The sequence below is a fragment of the Elephantulus edwardii genome, unplaced genomic scaffold (assembly GCF_000299155.1).
Source record: "Elephantulus edwardii isolate Elephantulus edwardi_28Jun2011 unplaced genomic scaffold, EleEdw1.0 scaffold00001, whole genome shotgun sequence".
Lineage (NCBI taxonomy): Eukaryota > Metazoa > Chordata > Mammalia > Macroscelidea > Macroscelididae > Elephantulus > Elephantulus edwardii.
This window is the reverse complement of record NW_006399751.1, coordinates 31,655,471-31,672,107: the sequence shown is the minus strand read 5'-3', so window position 1 is coordinate 31,672,107 and position 16,637 is coordinate 31,655,471. Positions and strand designations below refer to the sequence as shown.

The following is a 16,637-nucleotide window of genomic DNA, read 5'->3' as shown; positions in this document are numbered from 1 at the left end:
GTTATACAATCCCTACCCCAGGTCCACTCCACTATTTAGCCTTCATTCTGAACTCCTGTCCTGACAATAATACCTGATCATATATCCCTTTTAAACAGTTTCTGTCCGTCATTTGTTTCAATGCAGTATGCCTAATTTATCCCATCTTTATCAGTCTCCACCTCCAAACCCATTGCCAGTCCTATTTTACATAGTGGCACTATGCAGTATTTGTTCTTTTGTGACTGAGATATTTGAATATACCATGGACTGCCAAGAAAACAAACAGATTCATCCTGGAGTCCTGGAGAGGGTTAAACCAGGCTGCTCCTTGGTGGCAAGGATTCTGGGACTTTGGACATGTTATAGGGAGGGACAGGTCCTTGGAGAGGGACATCATACTTGGGAGGGTGGAGGGACGGTGTAGGAGGGGAATGCCCTATATGAGGTGGATTGATTCAGTGACTGGGGTAATTGGGATGGGTGTGTTAGAGGCAGTGCGATTGGCACAGGATAGAGCAAGGTTTAGGGCTGTTGTACATAGGGTCGCTATGAGTTGCAAGCGACTTGACGGCACATAACAGCAACAACAATGTCCTCCAGGGTCACCCATTTTGTATAATATTCCTTGTTTTTCAAAGCAGTGTAGTATTCCATTGTTTGACTATACCACAGCTTCTCTATCCATTCGTTTGTTGATGGGCATTTAGATTGTTTCCAGCTCATTGCTATTGTGAACAAAGCCGTGATAAATATGGGTGTGCATATATCTGCTTCGGTGGCAGTTATGGTTTCTTTAGGGTGTATACCCAGTAGTGGAATTGCTGGGTCAAATGGTATTTCTAGTTACCATTTTTTAAGAAAGTGATATATTGCCTTCCATAGTAGTTGCACCATTTTACACTCCCACCAACAGTGAATAAGGGTTCCAGTTTCTCCACAACCTTGTCAGCATCTGTTGTTTGCTGCTCTGTTAAATTTTGCTATTTTTAACTGGGGTGAGATGATAGTTCATAGTTGTTTTGATTTGCATCTTAGATTTAGGGATTTTGAACATGTCTTCATGTGTTTGTGTGCCATCTGAATGTCGTCTTCGGTGATGTGTCTGTTCATATCCTGTGCCCATTTTTCAATTGGGTTGTTTATCTTATGGTTAAAATGTTAAAATGTTAAACGTTTTTATTGTTGTTATTGTTGTTAAGTGCCATCGAGACTTCTCCCCCATGGGCTCCAGCATGCACGAAGTCCCGGGCCTTTTGGGAGGTTGTCACCTTGACCCAGCTTGATCAGCAGCTCTCTTATAACGGCTCCTCCTGCCAGCTGCTCTTGTAGCGACCTCAATCGCTAGAACTTTCTTCCAAGATACGTTCTTAATGATAATGTTTTGTGTTCATTCAGGATCAGAGCCAATGATGTTGGGTTCACCATCCTCTCCAAAGTCAGGAGTTAATGCTCAGTTTTTACCTGGATTTTTAATGGGAGATTTGCCTGCTCCAGTAACTCCACAACCCCGGTCAATTAGTGGTCCTTCAGTTGGAGTTATGGAAATGAGATCACCTTTACTGGCAGGTAGGTAAATTGCTTAAAATAGTTTAATAGCAACATTAATACAAGTACTAGGAAATAATGGTACAGCATTCACCCTTATCAAAGCAGTTCCTGGGCAGGGGGGAGCACAGTCTTTGATTTTTTTTTTAAAGGCTTTGTAGGTAGAGGTATTCTGTAATTTCACTAATTAAAATTAAACTTACTAAATTTCATCCAATCTAAGATACCTTTAACTGTAAAACTCGCCATTATATTGTGTACCATGAATGGACTCTGGTGGCATAATATGTATGGGACTGCTAACCAAAAGGTTGGCAGTTTGGATCCAACAGCTGCTATGTGAGAGAAAGATGACCAATCTCCTTCCAGAAAGATTTACAGCCTCAGAAACTGATGCAGGGCATTATGTCCTGATGGTGGTGTTTGAAGAGTAAAGACATTAAATTTGGCACAATGGTAAGCTGCCATTGTTAAACTGATTCTTTGATTACAAAGATGTTACAAGAATATAAACAGCAAATGTCTTTTACAATATGTTCATTTAATTTCAACTAAATTTAAATAATTCAGATATTAAAAATAATATATAATCACCACTGGACCAATTGGCAGCATCAGGATGGATGGTGAAGAGATTGAGATTGTACACAGCTTTAGTTTGCTTGGCTCCAGAGTCAACAGTCTTGGCACCAGCAGCCAGGAAATTAAAAGGCGCATTGCCATGGGAAAGTCTGCTGTTAGGGCCCTCTCTCCAAAGTACTGAAGAGCAGTGGTGTCTCTCTGGAGACTAAGGTGCGTCTCATACAGGCCGTGTTCTTCGCAGTCACTTGTTATGCATCAGAGAGTTGGACAATGACCAAGGAGGATAGAAGGAGAATTGATGCCTTTGAGCTGTGGTGCTGGAGAAGAGTATTGAGAATACCATGGACTGCTAGGAAAACAAACAGATTTGTCCTGGAAAGGGTTAAACCGGGTGGCTCCTTGGAGGCAAGGATTCTGAGGCTCCGTCTAACATACTTTGGACATGTGAGGAGAGACCGGTCCTTAGAGAGGGACATCATGCTTGGGAGGGTGGAGGGACAGCGCAGGAGAGGAAGGCCCTCTATGAGGTGGATTGATTCAGTGACTGGGATAATTGGGATGGGAGTGTCGGAGACAGTGCGATTGGCACAGGACAGAGCAGAGTTTAGGGCTGTTGTACATAGGGTCGCTATGAGTCGCAGGCGACTCGACGGCACATAACAACAACAGATTGTATTTCTAAAATCTGTTAGACAAACCATGGGAAATTTCTACCCAGACATTGCAATTGTGGGCACATAATGTTGTTATCTAATTGTATCTTTTACAGGACTCCTTTAGCAAGGTATACTATAAGTATTGAGGATTTGCTATTAGTACTTGGCCTCTAATTATAAATTATTAACCTTTCCATATATGGTGTCTTGAATGTCTCTCTGAAAGTGCTAGAGGGAGTGAAAAATAGCACAGCTCCTGAATGCCCCAGAGCAGAAAGCAGATAAAAAGCCACTAGCCCATCCTCATAGTGGTCTATCAGCAGCAAGTGGTTCCTTTATTCATTGTTAACTCATAGACTGTGGTACTGAGAGTGGCGTTTGTTAGGGAAGTAAGTTGGAGAGAGGGGGAGGCAAAGAATATCACCCAATGCCTGTCCAAATTTTAGCCCAGCAATCCCAAAGCACAGTTTCTCAATTAGTTCAGGCTTCTGGTTTGATTTCAGTAGTTAGCCCTTCCTTCCATTATCTGGCAAGATTAGCAAAATCTTTAATTATGGCGTTTATTTGAGGTCTCCTCTGGTCCTACTTTGCCACAATTTCTCCACAGCAATGCTACAGTCTCCCCACCATCATCACTAGGGTCTCGCCCTTCATCAGGGTTTTACCATCATGGGGGTCTCACTCTCACTGGGGTCTTGTTCTAGTTTCCCTCAAGTCTTACTGCTCAGAGTGAGAAGCACTCTCTTATCCTAGTCCCACAGGTATTGATTTTTGCAAGACCTTGTGTGTCTGTAGTTAAGGTAGCTGGAGACCAGATGGAGCCACTGTAATGGCTAGAAAAACCAACTTTTAAACCAGCACCACAGCTGGCCTTTTCATAAATTTTCATCTCATTTAAATTGCCTTTAAAATAATATTGAAGTGGATTCCTTTTTTTACCTTTTTAAAAATCAAGGAGAAATTTTATATTTCATATTTGAGGTAACGTGAGAAAATTTTCTGTACGGCCTTTCTGTTTTCTTATTTCCACTCTCGTTACTTTATAATTATATCTAATATATATCAAGCACTTAATAGGCATATAGTATGCAAAGCATTTTTGGTTATTTTCTTTAAAATTTTCTTTCATTTTTGTTTAAATTAACCTTATGGATAGGTGCTGGTAGTTTTTGTTATGTGCCATCAAGGCCAGTAGGATTTCAGTGGCTCTGAATCACACAGATAGCTTGGTGGTAAGGAGTTGTGCTATCAACCCAAAGGCACTCATTTCGAATCCACCATCTGCTCTGTATATAGCAGATGGGCAGCCTCCTGCCAAGCAGTTTACTGCCTCTGAAACCTGCTGGAGGTTCAGCTATGAGTTGGTTTTGAATCAACAAATCCCACATGAGCATGGTGCAGGTGGAGAATTTGAATTGTGTATTTTTGGGTTGACAGCCCAACTTCTTAGCACCAGAACAGGCTAACTAAACTCAGTGACATTTTGCTAATTTAATACTCAGCAACAGCAATCCTATAGGATTGTGTAGAACTCCCCAGAGGTTTTACAAGGTTATAATCTCTATGGAAGCCAACTATTATTTTCTCCCACTGGGTGACTGGTGATTTTGAACTGTGTCTTTTGGTTAGCCACTTAATACTTTAGCCATTGTACTGCCAGTGGTAATAGTAGCTACGTTTTTCAGAATAGGAAACTAGTTATAAATTTGATGAGCTGCTGAAACTTCTTGCTAGCAAGGGGTAGGGTAGGGGCTTACACTCAGCTCAGTGTGGTTCCAAAGCTTGTCCTCAGAATCTCAGTAGCATATACTGTATTGCCTAGATTCAGGTATTTGTTTTACAGAGGGTAAGGGGTGCTTCACAATATTTGACATTGCTGATTCTCTAATTTGTAAAGATATCTTTATGTTGCAAAAAGTTAGTTCTTCATATCTTTATTACACTCTTACATTTATTTCTACCATTAGAAATTAATCTCCACAAATTACACATTAGATTATTATGTTTATTCTTATACATCTAGCTTTAGCATCAACTTCCAAGTCACAAATGGGATTAATTTTTTAAAATATTAAAACGTACTCTAGAAAAGGCAATGGTTATATGTTTTCTAAAAATTGTTTATATTATAAAATTTTATTTTGACACCAATTATTCAAAATGTAACCTGTAGATCTTGTTCATTTTCCCACCTGACTATAGTTTTTTTTCATGTAGGTGGGTCACCCCCACAGCCAGTTGTTCCAGCTCATAAAGATAAAAGTGGTGCTCCACCAGTTAGAAGTATACATGATGACATTTCCAGCCCAGGACTTGGACCAACACCTTTAACGTCAAAACGACAGGTGATATACATACCCTTTTAATTCTGTAATGATTTCATGTATTTATGTGACTACACAGTAAGTGTCAATATGAAGTAGTTTCTTGAGATTTTTACTACTTTAGTATGACTGTATTACACAGGCTAAGGAGTAAGTACACATATTACAGAATCTGCTTAAATTTTTTTCATGAAATGTACTTAAAAATGCCAGTAGAACTGCAGTTACTTTCTCAAATATTTACCTTTTAGTTTTTATAGGTATATCTTCTCCACCTGTCACTTTTCTTCTTCTTGCTGAATGTTACCGATTCTAATGGTAGTGACCCCATGTGACAGGATAGCACTTCCTGGTAGAATTGTCTTGGCTTTAACCTTCACAGGAGTAGTTCTCCAGGTCTTTCTCCTGCAGAGCCACTCCATGTGTGAACATGGGTTCACACTGCCAACTTTTCAGTAATCACCCACACAGTTAACTGTTGTGCTACCAGGGCTTCTTCCCAGGACCTTAATTTAATGAATACTCATGTAGAATATTATTGTGGTTTGTTATTCTGCTTGTTAAATTGTTTAATATTTGTGCATGGTCTTATACATGTGTTCAGGTCTTTCATTCATAGGGTCGCTATGGGTCACTTATGACTGAATGGCAACAATAGGACATTTGTACAATTTGAGACCTTTTGTTTTTGAATGATTTGTTACAATAAGACTAATATTCCTTTCCTTTTGGAGCTTTCCCCCCATTAATTTCTCATATATTACCTCCTTTAATCCTTTTGTACACTCTCTGAGGTAGATATTTTACACTTCCTTTTACTAATGAGAAATCACACAAAGTCTTAATTTAATAAAGGTAAAGAAACTAATGTATGATAGAGCCAGACTTTAAACCAAGTCTTAAATCTAGAGCCAGAATTTATACTTTCTCTACTGTGCTGTTCCTGCTGTAATGACTCTTGATGGTGAATTGAAAACTGTGAGTTTTTTATTCAGGTAGGAAATTTAGTCTTTTTTACAGACACTTGTGTTCTCTTCTATCAGATTTGTTCTTAGAAAACAACTATGAGATACCATCTCACTCCAGCAACAATAGCAAAGTTCAACAGGGCAGGCAAACACTAAATGCTGGCAAGGTGTGGAGAACTCTTTTTCATTGCTGGTGGGAATGTAAAATGATTCAGCTACTACGGAAAGCTTTCTCAAAAATGTGGAAATAGAAATACTATTTGACCCAGAAGTACCACTACTGGGAATATACCTTAAAGAAACCAGAGCCATAACTCAAATGTTTATTGCTGCGTCAGTCACAATAGCAAAGGGATGGAAGCAAGCTAAGTGCTCATCAATTAATGGATAGAAAAATTAGGATATATTCACACAATGGAATATTATACAATATTGAAAAACCGTGAATTTGTAAAACATTAAACAAAATGAGGGAGCTTGGAGGATATTATGCCGAGTGAAGTATCTCAGTCATAGAAGGACTACGTAATACCACTGTTATAAAATAGGACAGACATGGCGGGTTTGGGGAGACAATGAGAAAGGAGTGGCTAGATAATGAACGTTAAAACAGATGAGGGGAAAAACTCTCCAAAAGGAATATAAAATGATTAGACATCGTATCTATAACCACAATCTGGAACAAGGGATGCGTTGTGGAGAGAACTGGGGGAGAGGTAAGTGGAGGGCAAGAAAATGTTCAACAATCAAAAAAAAAAAATACAGTTTAAATTCTTTTTAAAAATGTGTAAACAAAATGTATCAGATCAATTGATTATTCTTTATATTAATACATTTCCACTGTGAGCTCAGATTGGAGATCAGTCAAAATGGAGAGGAACAGCTGCAAACATCTTTTAATAGTTGGAGCATAGAATATAAATATTGGAAAGCTAGAAGTTTTGAAAAAGAAATGGAAAGCATGAACCTTGATATTCTAGGCATTAGTGAGATGACAACAAAAACAACAACTGTGATTTGGAGAAATATTTATGCTTTTGAAGTAAAATGTAGGGTAGTCTTCAAGGTTTTGAACATTGATATTATTTTTTTATGAATGAGAAACCATCTTTCCATGGATCATTATAGATTACCATCTTTCTCTAGTATTTGTATACTTTCCCTGATCAATACAGTAGTCACTAGCCAAGTGCAACTGTTGACAATTGAAATGTAGCTAGTCCTACTTGAGTTATGCCAAGTATAAAACACATGCTGAATTTTGAAGACTAAGAAAAAAGAATAAAACGAGCTCATTAATTTTTTTTATATTGATTATTGAGAAGTAGTATTTTGGATGTATCATGGATTTTGGATTAGACTATCGTATTATTTTCACCTGCACTTTTTGAGTGTGCTAAGAATCTTTGGTGACAGTGTAGGTTGAACTGCTAATTGCAAGATTGACAGTTTGAATCTACAGCTGCTCTGTGGGAGAAAGGTGATCACCATGAGTTAAAACGGGCTCTTCTGTATTATTACTCTGTGTGCCATTGAGTCAGAACCAACCCATGGCTGACCCCTCGGTGTGTTTTCAAAGGCTGTAAACATCATGGGAAGGGATTGTCCTTTCTTCTCCTGAGAAATAACTAATGGATTCTAACTTCATGCCTTTAAGATTGCAGTGCAGCTTCTTACCACTAGGCGATCAGAGCTCCCATTCTGTATTAAGAATATTTGTTGTTTTATGCTGTTGAATCACTTGCGACCCTGTGTTCATCTTTTGATAGCCTGACTGCTAGTACTAAGAGTGTTGATTGTGGAGCTAAGCAAGCTGAAACAATTAACAATCACAGTCTTCACCATTTACCATGATGTTGCCAATTGGCACAATTAACAATCACAGTCTTCACCATTTACCATGATGTTGCCAATTGGCACAGTCATGAGAATCTTTTGTTTTCTTGATATTGAGTTCAATCCATATTGACAGCTGCAGTCTTTAACCTTCTGTGGCAAATGCCTCAGGTCCTCAGTTTTAGCAAGCAAAGTTATGGCCTCAGTATGACACAGGTTATTGATGAGTCTTCCTTCAATCCTGGTACCACATTCCTCCTTTTCAATCTATATGCGGAACAGATAAGAATATTTAAGTGTTCTGTTGTGGTTAGGACTTTGCATATGTATCATTAACCCTTTCTTTTGTTTTCATATAGTCAAACATTTCAGTAATGCAGAGTCCTCTTGCTGGAATTACCACAGCTACTCCTGGAACAGGTAAGCATCTCCTCCTAACACCAAAAGTCTGTTTACTGTCTAAATGAAGATAATATAAGTTAATTATTAATATTGCCAATGGCTTTTTTCCTCAAAGTTCATATTTTTGAGACTTTTTCAAATATTAGTACACTTTTTCAGGAAGGGAATACTCTGTTGATTCTTTCCTGAGTAAATAGATAAAATATGATAGTCCACTGAGAATGTTAAGAACGTGCACGTGTACATGTTGTTGTTAAGTGCCGTCGAGTCATAGATGACTCATAGCGACCTTAGGAACAAAAGTCCTCAACACTTGTGTGACTTTCTTCCTTTCTCCAGGCTCATAGGGCTTCAGAGGCAAGCTGTTATGGAAGTGGATGCCACTCCTGCTTCCAAGCTTGTTTTAATCAGGGAGTGCCACCAGACACACTCTGCCCTGGGTAACCATTATCGCATTTGATGCATCAGGGTCATGGTGTTCAGCTTCACAGCAACCACAAGTTACCTCTGTATAGCAAGTAGACATACCAGGGCTATAGGACCTAGAAGAATGTTTGAACAAAAAACAATGAAAACAGGCCTGAGGGCCACGGATTAGAAGTCACCCACCTTTGGCTTGGTAGCATCACTTTATCTCCATTAGGCCAACTCTGTGTTTACATAGGTACATATAAATATGAAGTGTCTTCTGAGTTACTAAAAATTAGCTTGCCTTCGGAAACCCTATGAACCTGGACAGAGGATGAAAGACACCCAAGCATTGAGGACTCTCCTTCCTAGGGTTGCTGTGAGTCGCCTGTGACTCGACGGCACTTAACAACAACAATGCAATCGGGAAGAAAATCTTGAGAAATTTCAAAGACTAAAGATGCTTTGAGAGCTTTTTAATATATAGCTCTAAACGTGAATGTTTTTCACTATGAGCATTCACACATTACACCCAACCTTTTTTTTTGGTTTTTTAAAATTAATTTTAATAAACGTTTACAGAGACTTTGGATTTCCATTCAGTACCCAGTGTTTTCTTAAGATAAGTGACCTTTTTGTCATTAGCATCATTAACACAGCTGTATGTCTGTGTTTTTTCTTACTGGTGCAGTTGTAACAGATACCACAAATAGATGGTTTAAACAACAGAAATTTATTTTCTCACAGCTGAAGAGCTCACAGTCTGGATTCAGGACACTGCCATTAAAGAGGGCTGGGTTTCTCTAGGGGAAGATCGATATCTCAGCTTTTGTAGTCCTAATGTTCAGTTCCTTGTCAATCTTGAGGTTTCACCTTTCTTCCTCATATGTGCTTGTTTGCTTCTATATCTTGTCTGCCATTTTGGGCACAGCATTGATTGAGTTCAGATCATACTTTGCACTAAACAAACTCATTAATGTAATTACACACCATTCCCAAATGCAGTTGCATCCATACAGAGTTAGTACTCTAACACATAGCCTTATATATTAAAATATCCTTACAAATTTATAATCCAATTACATAATCATACGAATATGTAACCATGCACCAGGCTCCAGGAAATAGTAAACCCAGTAGATAATCCTTGTCTTTATGCAATTTATTTATATTTACATAATTTACAGTTAGGAACTAAAAAATATTTTAAAGTTTGTTAGAAGATCATGTGTTTTGCAAAAGAAGTAGTAAGCAAGAAAGTGCGATAGAAGATTGGGGCTTGCAGTTTTAAATAGAGTAGTGTATTAGGTTTTATTACTGCTATAAGGGACTCCCACAGACAATACAGTTTTATCTTATCCGGAGGTTAGAATTCCAAAAAGGATTGAAAACAAGCAGGGCTGGAGACCTGTTTTCTTGCCTTTTTCTATTACGAGGCTGCTCATATTCCTTGACCCAGAGTGTTTCAGAGGAGAATAAAAAGGCTAGTGTGACTGACATAGAATGAGAAGGAGAGTAACAGAAAATGAGGTAATGGGGTTCTATTTTATAGGGTCTTATAGGTGAAACAACAGGTCTTCACCCAGAAGAGGCGAAAGCATGGGGATAAGAGTGTTGCTGTGATGGGAATAGACTTTAGGAATAGGGGACAGGACAAGGACAGAAGTAGTAAGACCAGTTAGAGGCCTACTCTAGTAGTCCTTGCAAGAAACAGTAATGACTTAGACAAAAAAAACCCGGAAACAAATAGCAAGATCATACATACAATAGTTTTTAAAAATAATGCATGTGTTATGTATTTTCTTTGTCAGCTGTTCCCTTAATCCCAATTAGGCGAGGGCCTAATTGGCAAAAATGTATAATACTTAAGAGTTAAAATATATTATTTAAAAGTAACCGAGTTATATACAATATAGATTATCTAAACACTCCAGTCCAGTGGGGGGAAAAAAAACGTATTTTCAGGATAGAAGATAAAAGCCAGATGCTACTGTAAGTATCCTGCTAGTTTAGATTTGTTCAGGTATTCCATCAGTCCGCACTGGCAGTGTCTTTGAAGTCCATATTCCACTAACAGTCTTTTCAAGACAATTTAGGCTTTCTCTGTGTTGCTCTTTAAAATTCTTGTAGCCCTCACCTACTGCTTTCTTCTATAACCACTTCATAGTTAGTATATTTCTAAAGCACCTCACTTGAGGTTCTAAAATCAGTATGTATTCTATCACTACAATAGCAAATTACCATAAACTTAGTGGCTTAAGGAAACACAAATTTCTTTTTCATGGTTTTTATTGGTCAGAAGTCCAAGTTCAGTGCAGCTGAGCTAGTTGTTTGGACAGAGCTCCTAGCATCACTTAGCCTCTTTAGGGAGATTCTGAAGATGAATCCACTTCCAGTCTCATTGTTTGTTGGAAGTATTTAATTTCATATATTTGTGGGACTGAGGTACATCCTCAACAACTGTTGACGGTAATTGTTCTCTGCTTCTTTAGTCTTTAAAGTCAAAAGATGATGGATTGAGTCCTTTTTGTGCTTTGAATCTCTCTGACTTAACTTTTCTGCTTTCAAAGATGTAGATGATTAAACTGGCCCTTCTCTAGTATCTAGTAAAAGTTCCCTATTTTGAAGTCAGTTAATAATGAAAAGTCCCTTCATAGCAATACTGGAAACAGAAATCTTGGGTGAGGGGGAAATAACTTTAAGTGATAAATCATCAAAAATTTTTTATATCGCCTCAGTCTTCAGATATATATATGTGTGTGTGTATATATATACACACACACACTTGAGATGGTGTTGTGGTGGAATTATTGCAGCTCTTAACCATTCATAACTGTCTATAACTGATAAATGACAGTGCTGTTTTACACATACACAGTAGTAATTACCCAGTTTCTTAATTGAGTCAAGTAAGTGATCCCGCCAATTAAAAGTATAATAAAACAAAGTGATCTATGCTTTCAAAGGTCATTTCTTGTTTGGTACCTTCTGATTGACGACAACTCATAGCAAGCATGTAAACATCAAACCTTGCCGTACCCTGCACCATCCTTATGTTCTTTAGCCCACTGATGCAGCCAGTATGTTGGTCCATCTTCTTGAGGATGTTCTCTCTTCCACTGACCTTCTTCTTTTCCACGCATGATGTCTTTTTCCAAGGATTGCTCCCTCCTGACAACATGCCCAAAGCATGTGAGGTAATTTCCCTATTCTTGCCTCTAAGGAGCACCCTGGCTACACCTCCTCTAAGACAGATTTGCTGGTTCTTTTGGCAGCCCATGGGATCTTCATTACTCTTTGTCAGCAAAACAATTCAGAGACGTCAATTCATCTTAATTCGTTGTTCAGCTTTCATTTATGTATGAAAGCCATTGAAAATTCCGTGGCGTGGATTAGGTGCACCTGATTTAAAGAGAGCACAGTTAAGTGTCTAGAATTCCCATTCTTCTTAGTGTTACTCCTAATTTAAAAGAATCCTTATAGACAAAGTACCTTTGTATAGTAAACATCTTTCTAGTATTTTTTTCTTTAGATGGAAGGAATATACTGAGTCATTATATAGAAAGGAATTGGCAGATACAGAGGAATTTAAAGAAATAACATATGAGCAAGAGCCTATGGTGATGAAGGAAGAAGTTCAAGCTGCTTTGAAGGAAATAGCAAAAAATAAGGCCCCAGGAATAGATGGTATACCAATTGAAGTATTTCAGATAACAGATGTTGCCCTGGATGTGCTCACCAAGTTGTGCCAAGAAATCTGGAGAACAACCACTTGGCCAACTGACTGGAAGAGATCTATATTTGTTCCCATTCCAAAGAAAGGTGACCAGACTGAGTGTGGAAACTACAGAACAGTGTCATTGATTTCACATGCAAGCAAGATTCTGCTGAAGATCATCCAGAAACGATTAGAACAGCACATCAGCAGAGAACTGCCGGAAGTCCAGGCTGGGTTTAGAAGGGGTCGTGGTACTAGGGATATCGTTGCTGATGTTAGATGGATCTTGGCTGAAAGCAGGGAATACCAGAGGAATGTGTATCTGTGTTTCATTGACTATGCAAAGGCATTTGACTGTGTAGATCATAACAGACTATGGCTGTCTCTGAGAAGAATGGGAATCTCAGAACACTTGATCGTTCTAATGCGAAACTTATACTTGGACCAGGAGGCAGTCGTCAGAACAGAGCAAGGGAACACTGCATGGTTCAAAATTGGGAAGGGCGTACGCCAGGAATGCATCCTATCTCCATATCTTTTCAACCTATATGCAGAACAGATTATCCAGGAGGCTGGGCTCTATGAGGAGAAATGTGGGGTCAAGATTGGTGGACGATCTATTAACAATCTGCGTTATGCAGATGACACAACCCTGCTTGCTGAAACTGAGGAGGACCTCATGCACTTGCTGCGAAGGGTCAAGGACTGCAGCCTTCAGTGTAGACTAAGGCTCAATGTCAAGAAGACAAAGATTCTCGCCACTGGATCAATTAGCAGCTTCAGGATGGATGACAAAGAGATTGAGAGTGTGCACAGCTTCAGTTTGCTCGGCTCCACAGTCAACACTCTTGGTACCAGCAGTCAGGAAATCAAAAAGCGTTATCACGATGGGAAAGTCTGCTGTTAGGGACCTCTCAAAGGTACTCAGGAGCAACAGTGTCTCTCTGGAGACTAAGGTGCGCCTGATACAGGCCATGGTATTCGCAATCGCTTGTTATGCATCAGAGAGTTGGACAATGACTAGGGAGGACAGGAGAGTGGATGCTTTTGAGCTGTGGTGCTGGAGAAGGGTACTGAATGTACCCTGGACTGCCAGGAAAACAAACAGATTCATTTTGGAGAGGATTAAACCAAGCTGCTCCTTGGAGGCAAGGATTCTGGGGCTTCGTCTGACATACTTTGGACATGTTGCCAGGAGGAACGGGTCCTTGGAGAGGGACATCATGCTTGGGAGGGTGGAGGGACAGCGCAGGAGGGGAAGACCCTCTATGAGATGGATTGATTCGGTGACTGGGGTAATCGGGATGGGTGTGTCAGAGGTGGTGCGGTTGGTGCAGGATAGAGCAGGCTTTAGAGCTGTTGTGCATAGGGTCGCTATGAGTTGGAAACGACTCGATGGCACATAACAACAACAACAACAGCTAAGACCCATCTGCATTGATATGTGTTGATGCAGGGCCTCTCCTGAATCCAACTTGAATTTCTGGCAATTTTTGTTGCTAATTTGCAGTTTCCTTATTGTTGTGAAGTGGAAGAACACAGGATTAAAGTTAAATGTCCTATGTCATCTTGCTCTTTTCCCCTTAGTGTAGTTATTTTCCATGATCTTGTAAGAGCAGAAGCCATATATGAAAGTATAAGAACTATAGTAGAAAAATAAAACTAGCATCAGTTGGCCACTGGGAGCCACTGCTGCTTCTACTTTGAATTTAAGAAATTCACGTGAAGAAAGTTTTAATGGTGCAGAAATGGAAAAAGACATTTTTTTAAAAAAGGTGACTTGAGTTACAGGTGAACCTGTAACTGATTATTAGGAAATGGAAAAGGGGTTTGACTGAACAAATTAAAGGAGAAAACCTAGACTTCACTTATTCTATTTTTTTTTTTTTAGCTTTCTCTGTGTACTGTTAAATGAAAATTTCTAGTGTAATTAGTAAGTTTTAACTTTCTGAGATTGACAGGTTTTGTAAAGAAATGTCATTGGATTAAATGGCATTACTGATTTATTCGATCCTTGTGCACAAGAAAGTGGGGTTTTTTAGGTTTTGTTTTGTTTCTGTAACTGAAATTAAGATCACATCTAGTATTCTAATTTTACCGTAAGAAAACCCTGACCATATGTCAAAGTGGAAAATTTGCATTCAACAACTTCAGAATCTTTTCAACCATAATACTCTAGTGTTTCTGGTAAAGAATACTGAATATATTTGCCCTATCTTTCCCCGTGCTTTCTCTTTAATTTTCTGCTGTTTTAAAACTTTCTTCTGATTTTGCAGTCTCCTTTTTTCTATTTTCTCCTCAGATGTTTGATTTTTTTTTACTTATACATCAGTTTTCCAGTTAGACCATTATGTCTAATGAAATTGAATCCTTATTTGTGTGAGCATATTGATAATGGATCGTGACCTTTAGACAGCATATTTTGGATACTTTTATTGATGATGTTTATAGCTCAGAATTTTTATTTTTCCATGTTTAAAAAAGGACTAATTATGTTTGTGAGGGTCCTTATTTATTATGCCCCTTTCTCATATAGAGTAGCTAGCTCTTCTTGGAAGATATACTTTTATATAGCTTTATTTCTATTTCTCTACTGCTAGACTACAAACTCCTTTAGAACAGAAATGAGATTCTTTCAGTATCTATAGTGTTTACTCATTACAGAGCTAGATACAAAGGAACCTCTGTGAATGCTTGTTAACTGAAAAGATTGAAGAGTTTAATTCAGTGGTTGAATGGTTACCCCCAAATACATAAGTCTATATCTTAATTCTTAGAATCTGTGAATATTACCTTTTGTTGACGTATCCACAACAGGTTTGTGACCATATTAGGAGATTAGGCAATATTTCTTTCTGCTAAGATGTAGTTGTTTTAAATCAGAGCCAACTTAATGGTATCTAGCAGCAACAACATTGCTAAAGGAGTGAGTATTATATGGCAAGAAATATGACAAAGAATCTTGAGAGGGGTTTACCTTAGACTCTCTCTGGTAGGCTCTACATTTAATGACAAGTGTCTGTATAAAAAGAGAGATGACAGTTGACACGGAAGAGGAGAAGAAAGTAATGTGAAAATAGAGACACAGATTGGAGTAAAATTATGACAAACCAAAGAAATGTTAAGTCACATGAGTAGACACAAGAATCTGAGAATGGCAGTTCTATCCTAGAGTCTTCAGAGAGTATGTAGTCCTGCCAGTACCTTGTTTTTGGTTTGTAAGAGAATACATTTGTGTTTCTGTAATCCAGTTGATGGTAATTTATTATAGCAGACAGTAGAAACTAATACATAAGTATCTTGAGGCAATGACAGCCTGAATCAATGCCTGTTTCCAGAGAAAAAGATTGGAACATTAGAGTCCAACTTGTGTTAAACACAAAGTGTAGTTTGTGTTTAACATTGAGTAAACACTAACTATATTGTAGTGTGTATTGTGCTGCCAACTCAAAGCCAGGCTGTTCGAATCTACCAGCTGCTCCACTGACGAAAATGGGCAGTCTCCTTCCCCGTTATTTAGTCTCTGAAAACCTGCTGTAGGGTCAACTATGAGTTGGTTCCAATTCTTTGACACATTACAACAGTAACACTATAACAGATTACCACACATAATAATTGCATGTTGTTGTGTTTGCGTACCATTGAGTTGGAACTGACCCATAGCTGACCCTCTGGCAGGCCTAGTAGGTTTTCAAAGGCAGTTAATTGTACAGGAGATTGTCCGTCCATTGCCTGCTGAGTAGCTGGTGGATTCAAACCCGCGTGCCTTTAGGATTGCAACACAGCTTCTTGACAAGAGGCCACCCTAAATTTATTATCTTGCCATTGAAATCAGAAGCCTAAAATAAGTGTGATAGCAAATCAAACTCACTACCACAAAGTAGAGTCCAGTTCATGATGATCATATAGGACTCAGTAGAACTAGAATTGACCCATAGGGTTTCTAAGGATCTAAGTCTACAGAATTACACTACCATATCTTTTGTCCATGGGTTTGAACTGATGACCTTTTGACTAGCAGCTGAATACTTAAGGACAGCAGGGTTAAAATCATGGCATCACAAAATTGTATTCCTTTTTAGAGACTTTAAGGGAGAATCCATTTTTCTGTATTTTTTTCATCCTTTAGAGGTTACGCACATTCCTTGGCTGGAGCCAGTTGAGTTTCTCCGTTGGCATCCCTCTTTTCCTTCCATCTTTAAGAACCCTTATGATT

At 38.6% G+C, this 16,637-nt stretch overlaps 1 protein-coding gene across 1 annotated transcript in view; it reads left to right on the top strand.

Annotated features, from left to right (window-relative positions):
- The window catches only part of NUP35 (nucleoporin 35kDa), a 57,691-nt gene that overhangs the window by 4,639 nt on the left and 36,415 nt on the right, over positions 1 to 16,637 (top strand). The window contains exons 2-4 of the mRNA XM_006878776.1: positions 1,378 to 1,548; positions 4,983 to 5,110; positions 8,253 to 8,313. Of these exons, the coding sequence (XP_006878838.1) occupies positions 1,378 to 1,548; positions 4,983 to 5,110; positions 8,253 to 8,313 (360 nt within the window). The remainder of the gene's footprint in view (positions 1 to 1,377; positions 1,549 to 4,982; positions 5,111 to 8,252; positions 8,314 to 16,637) is intronic.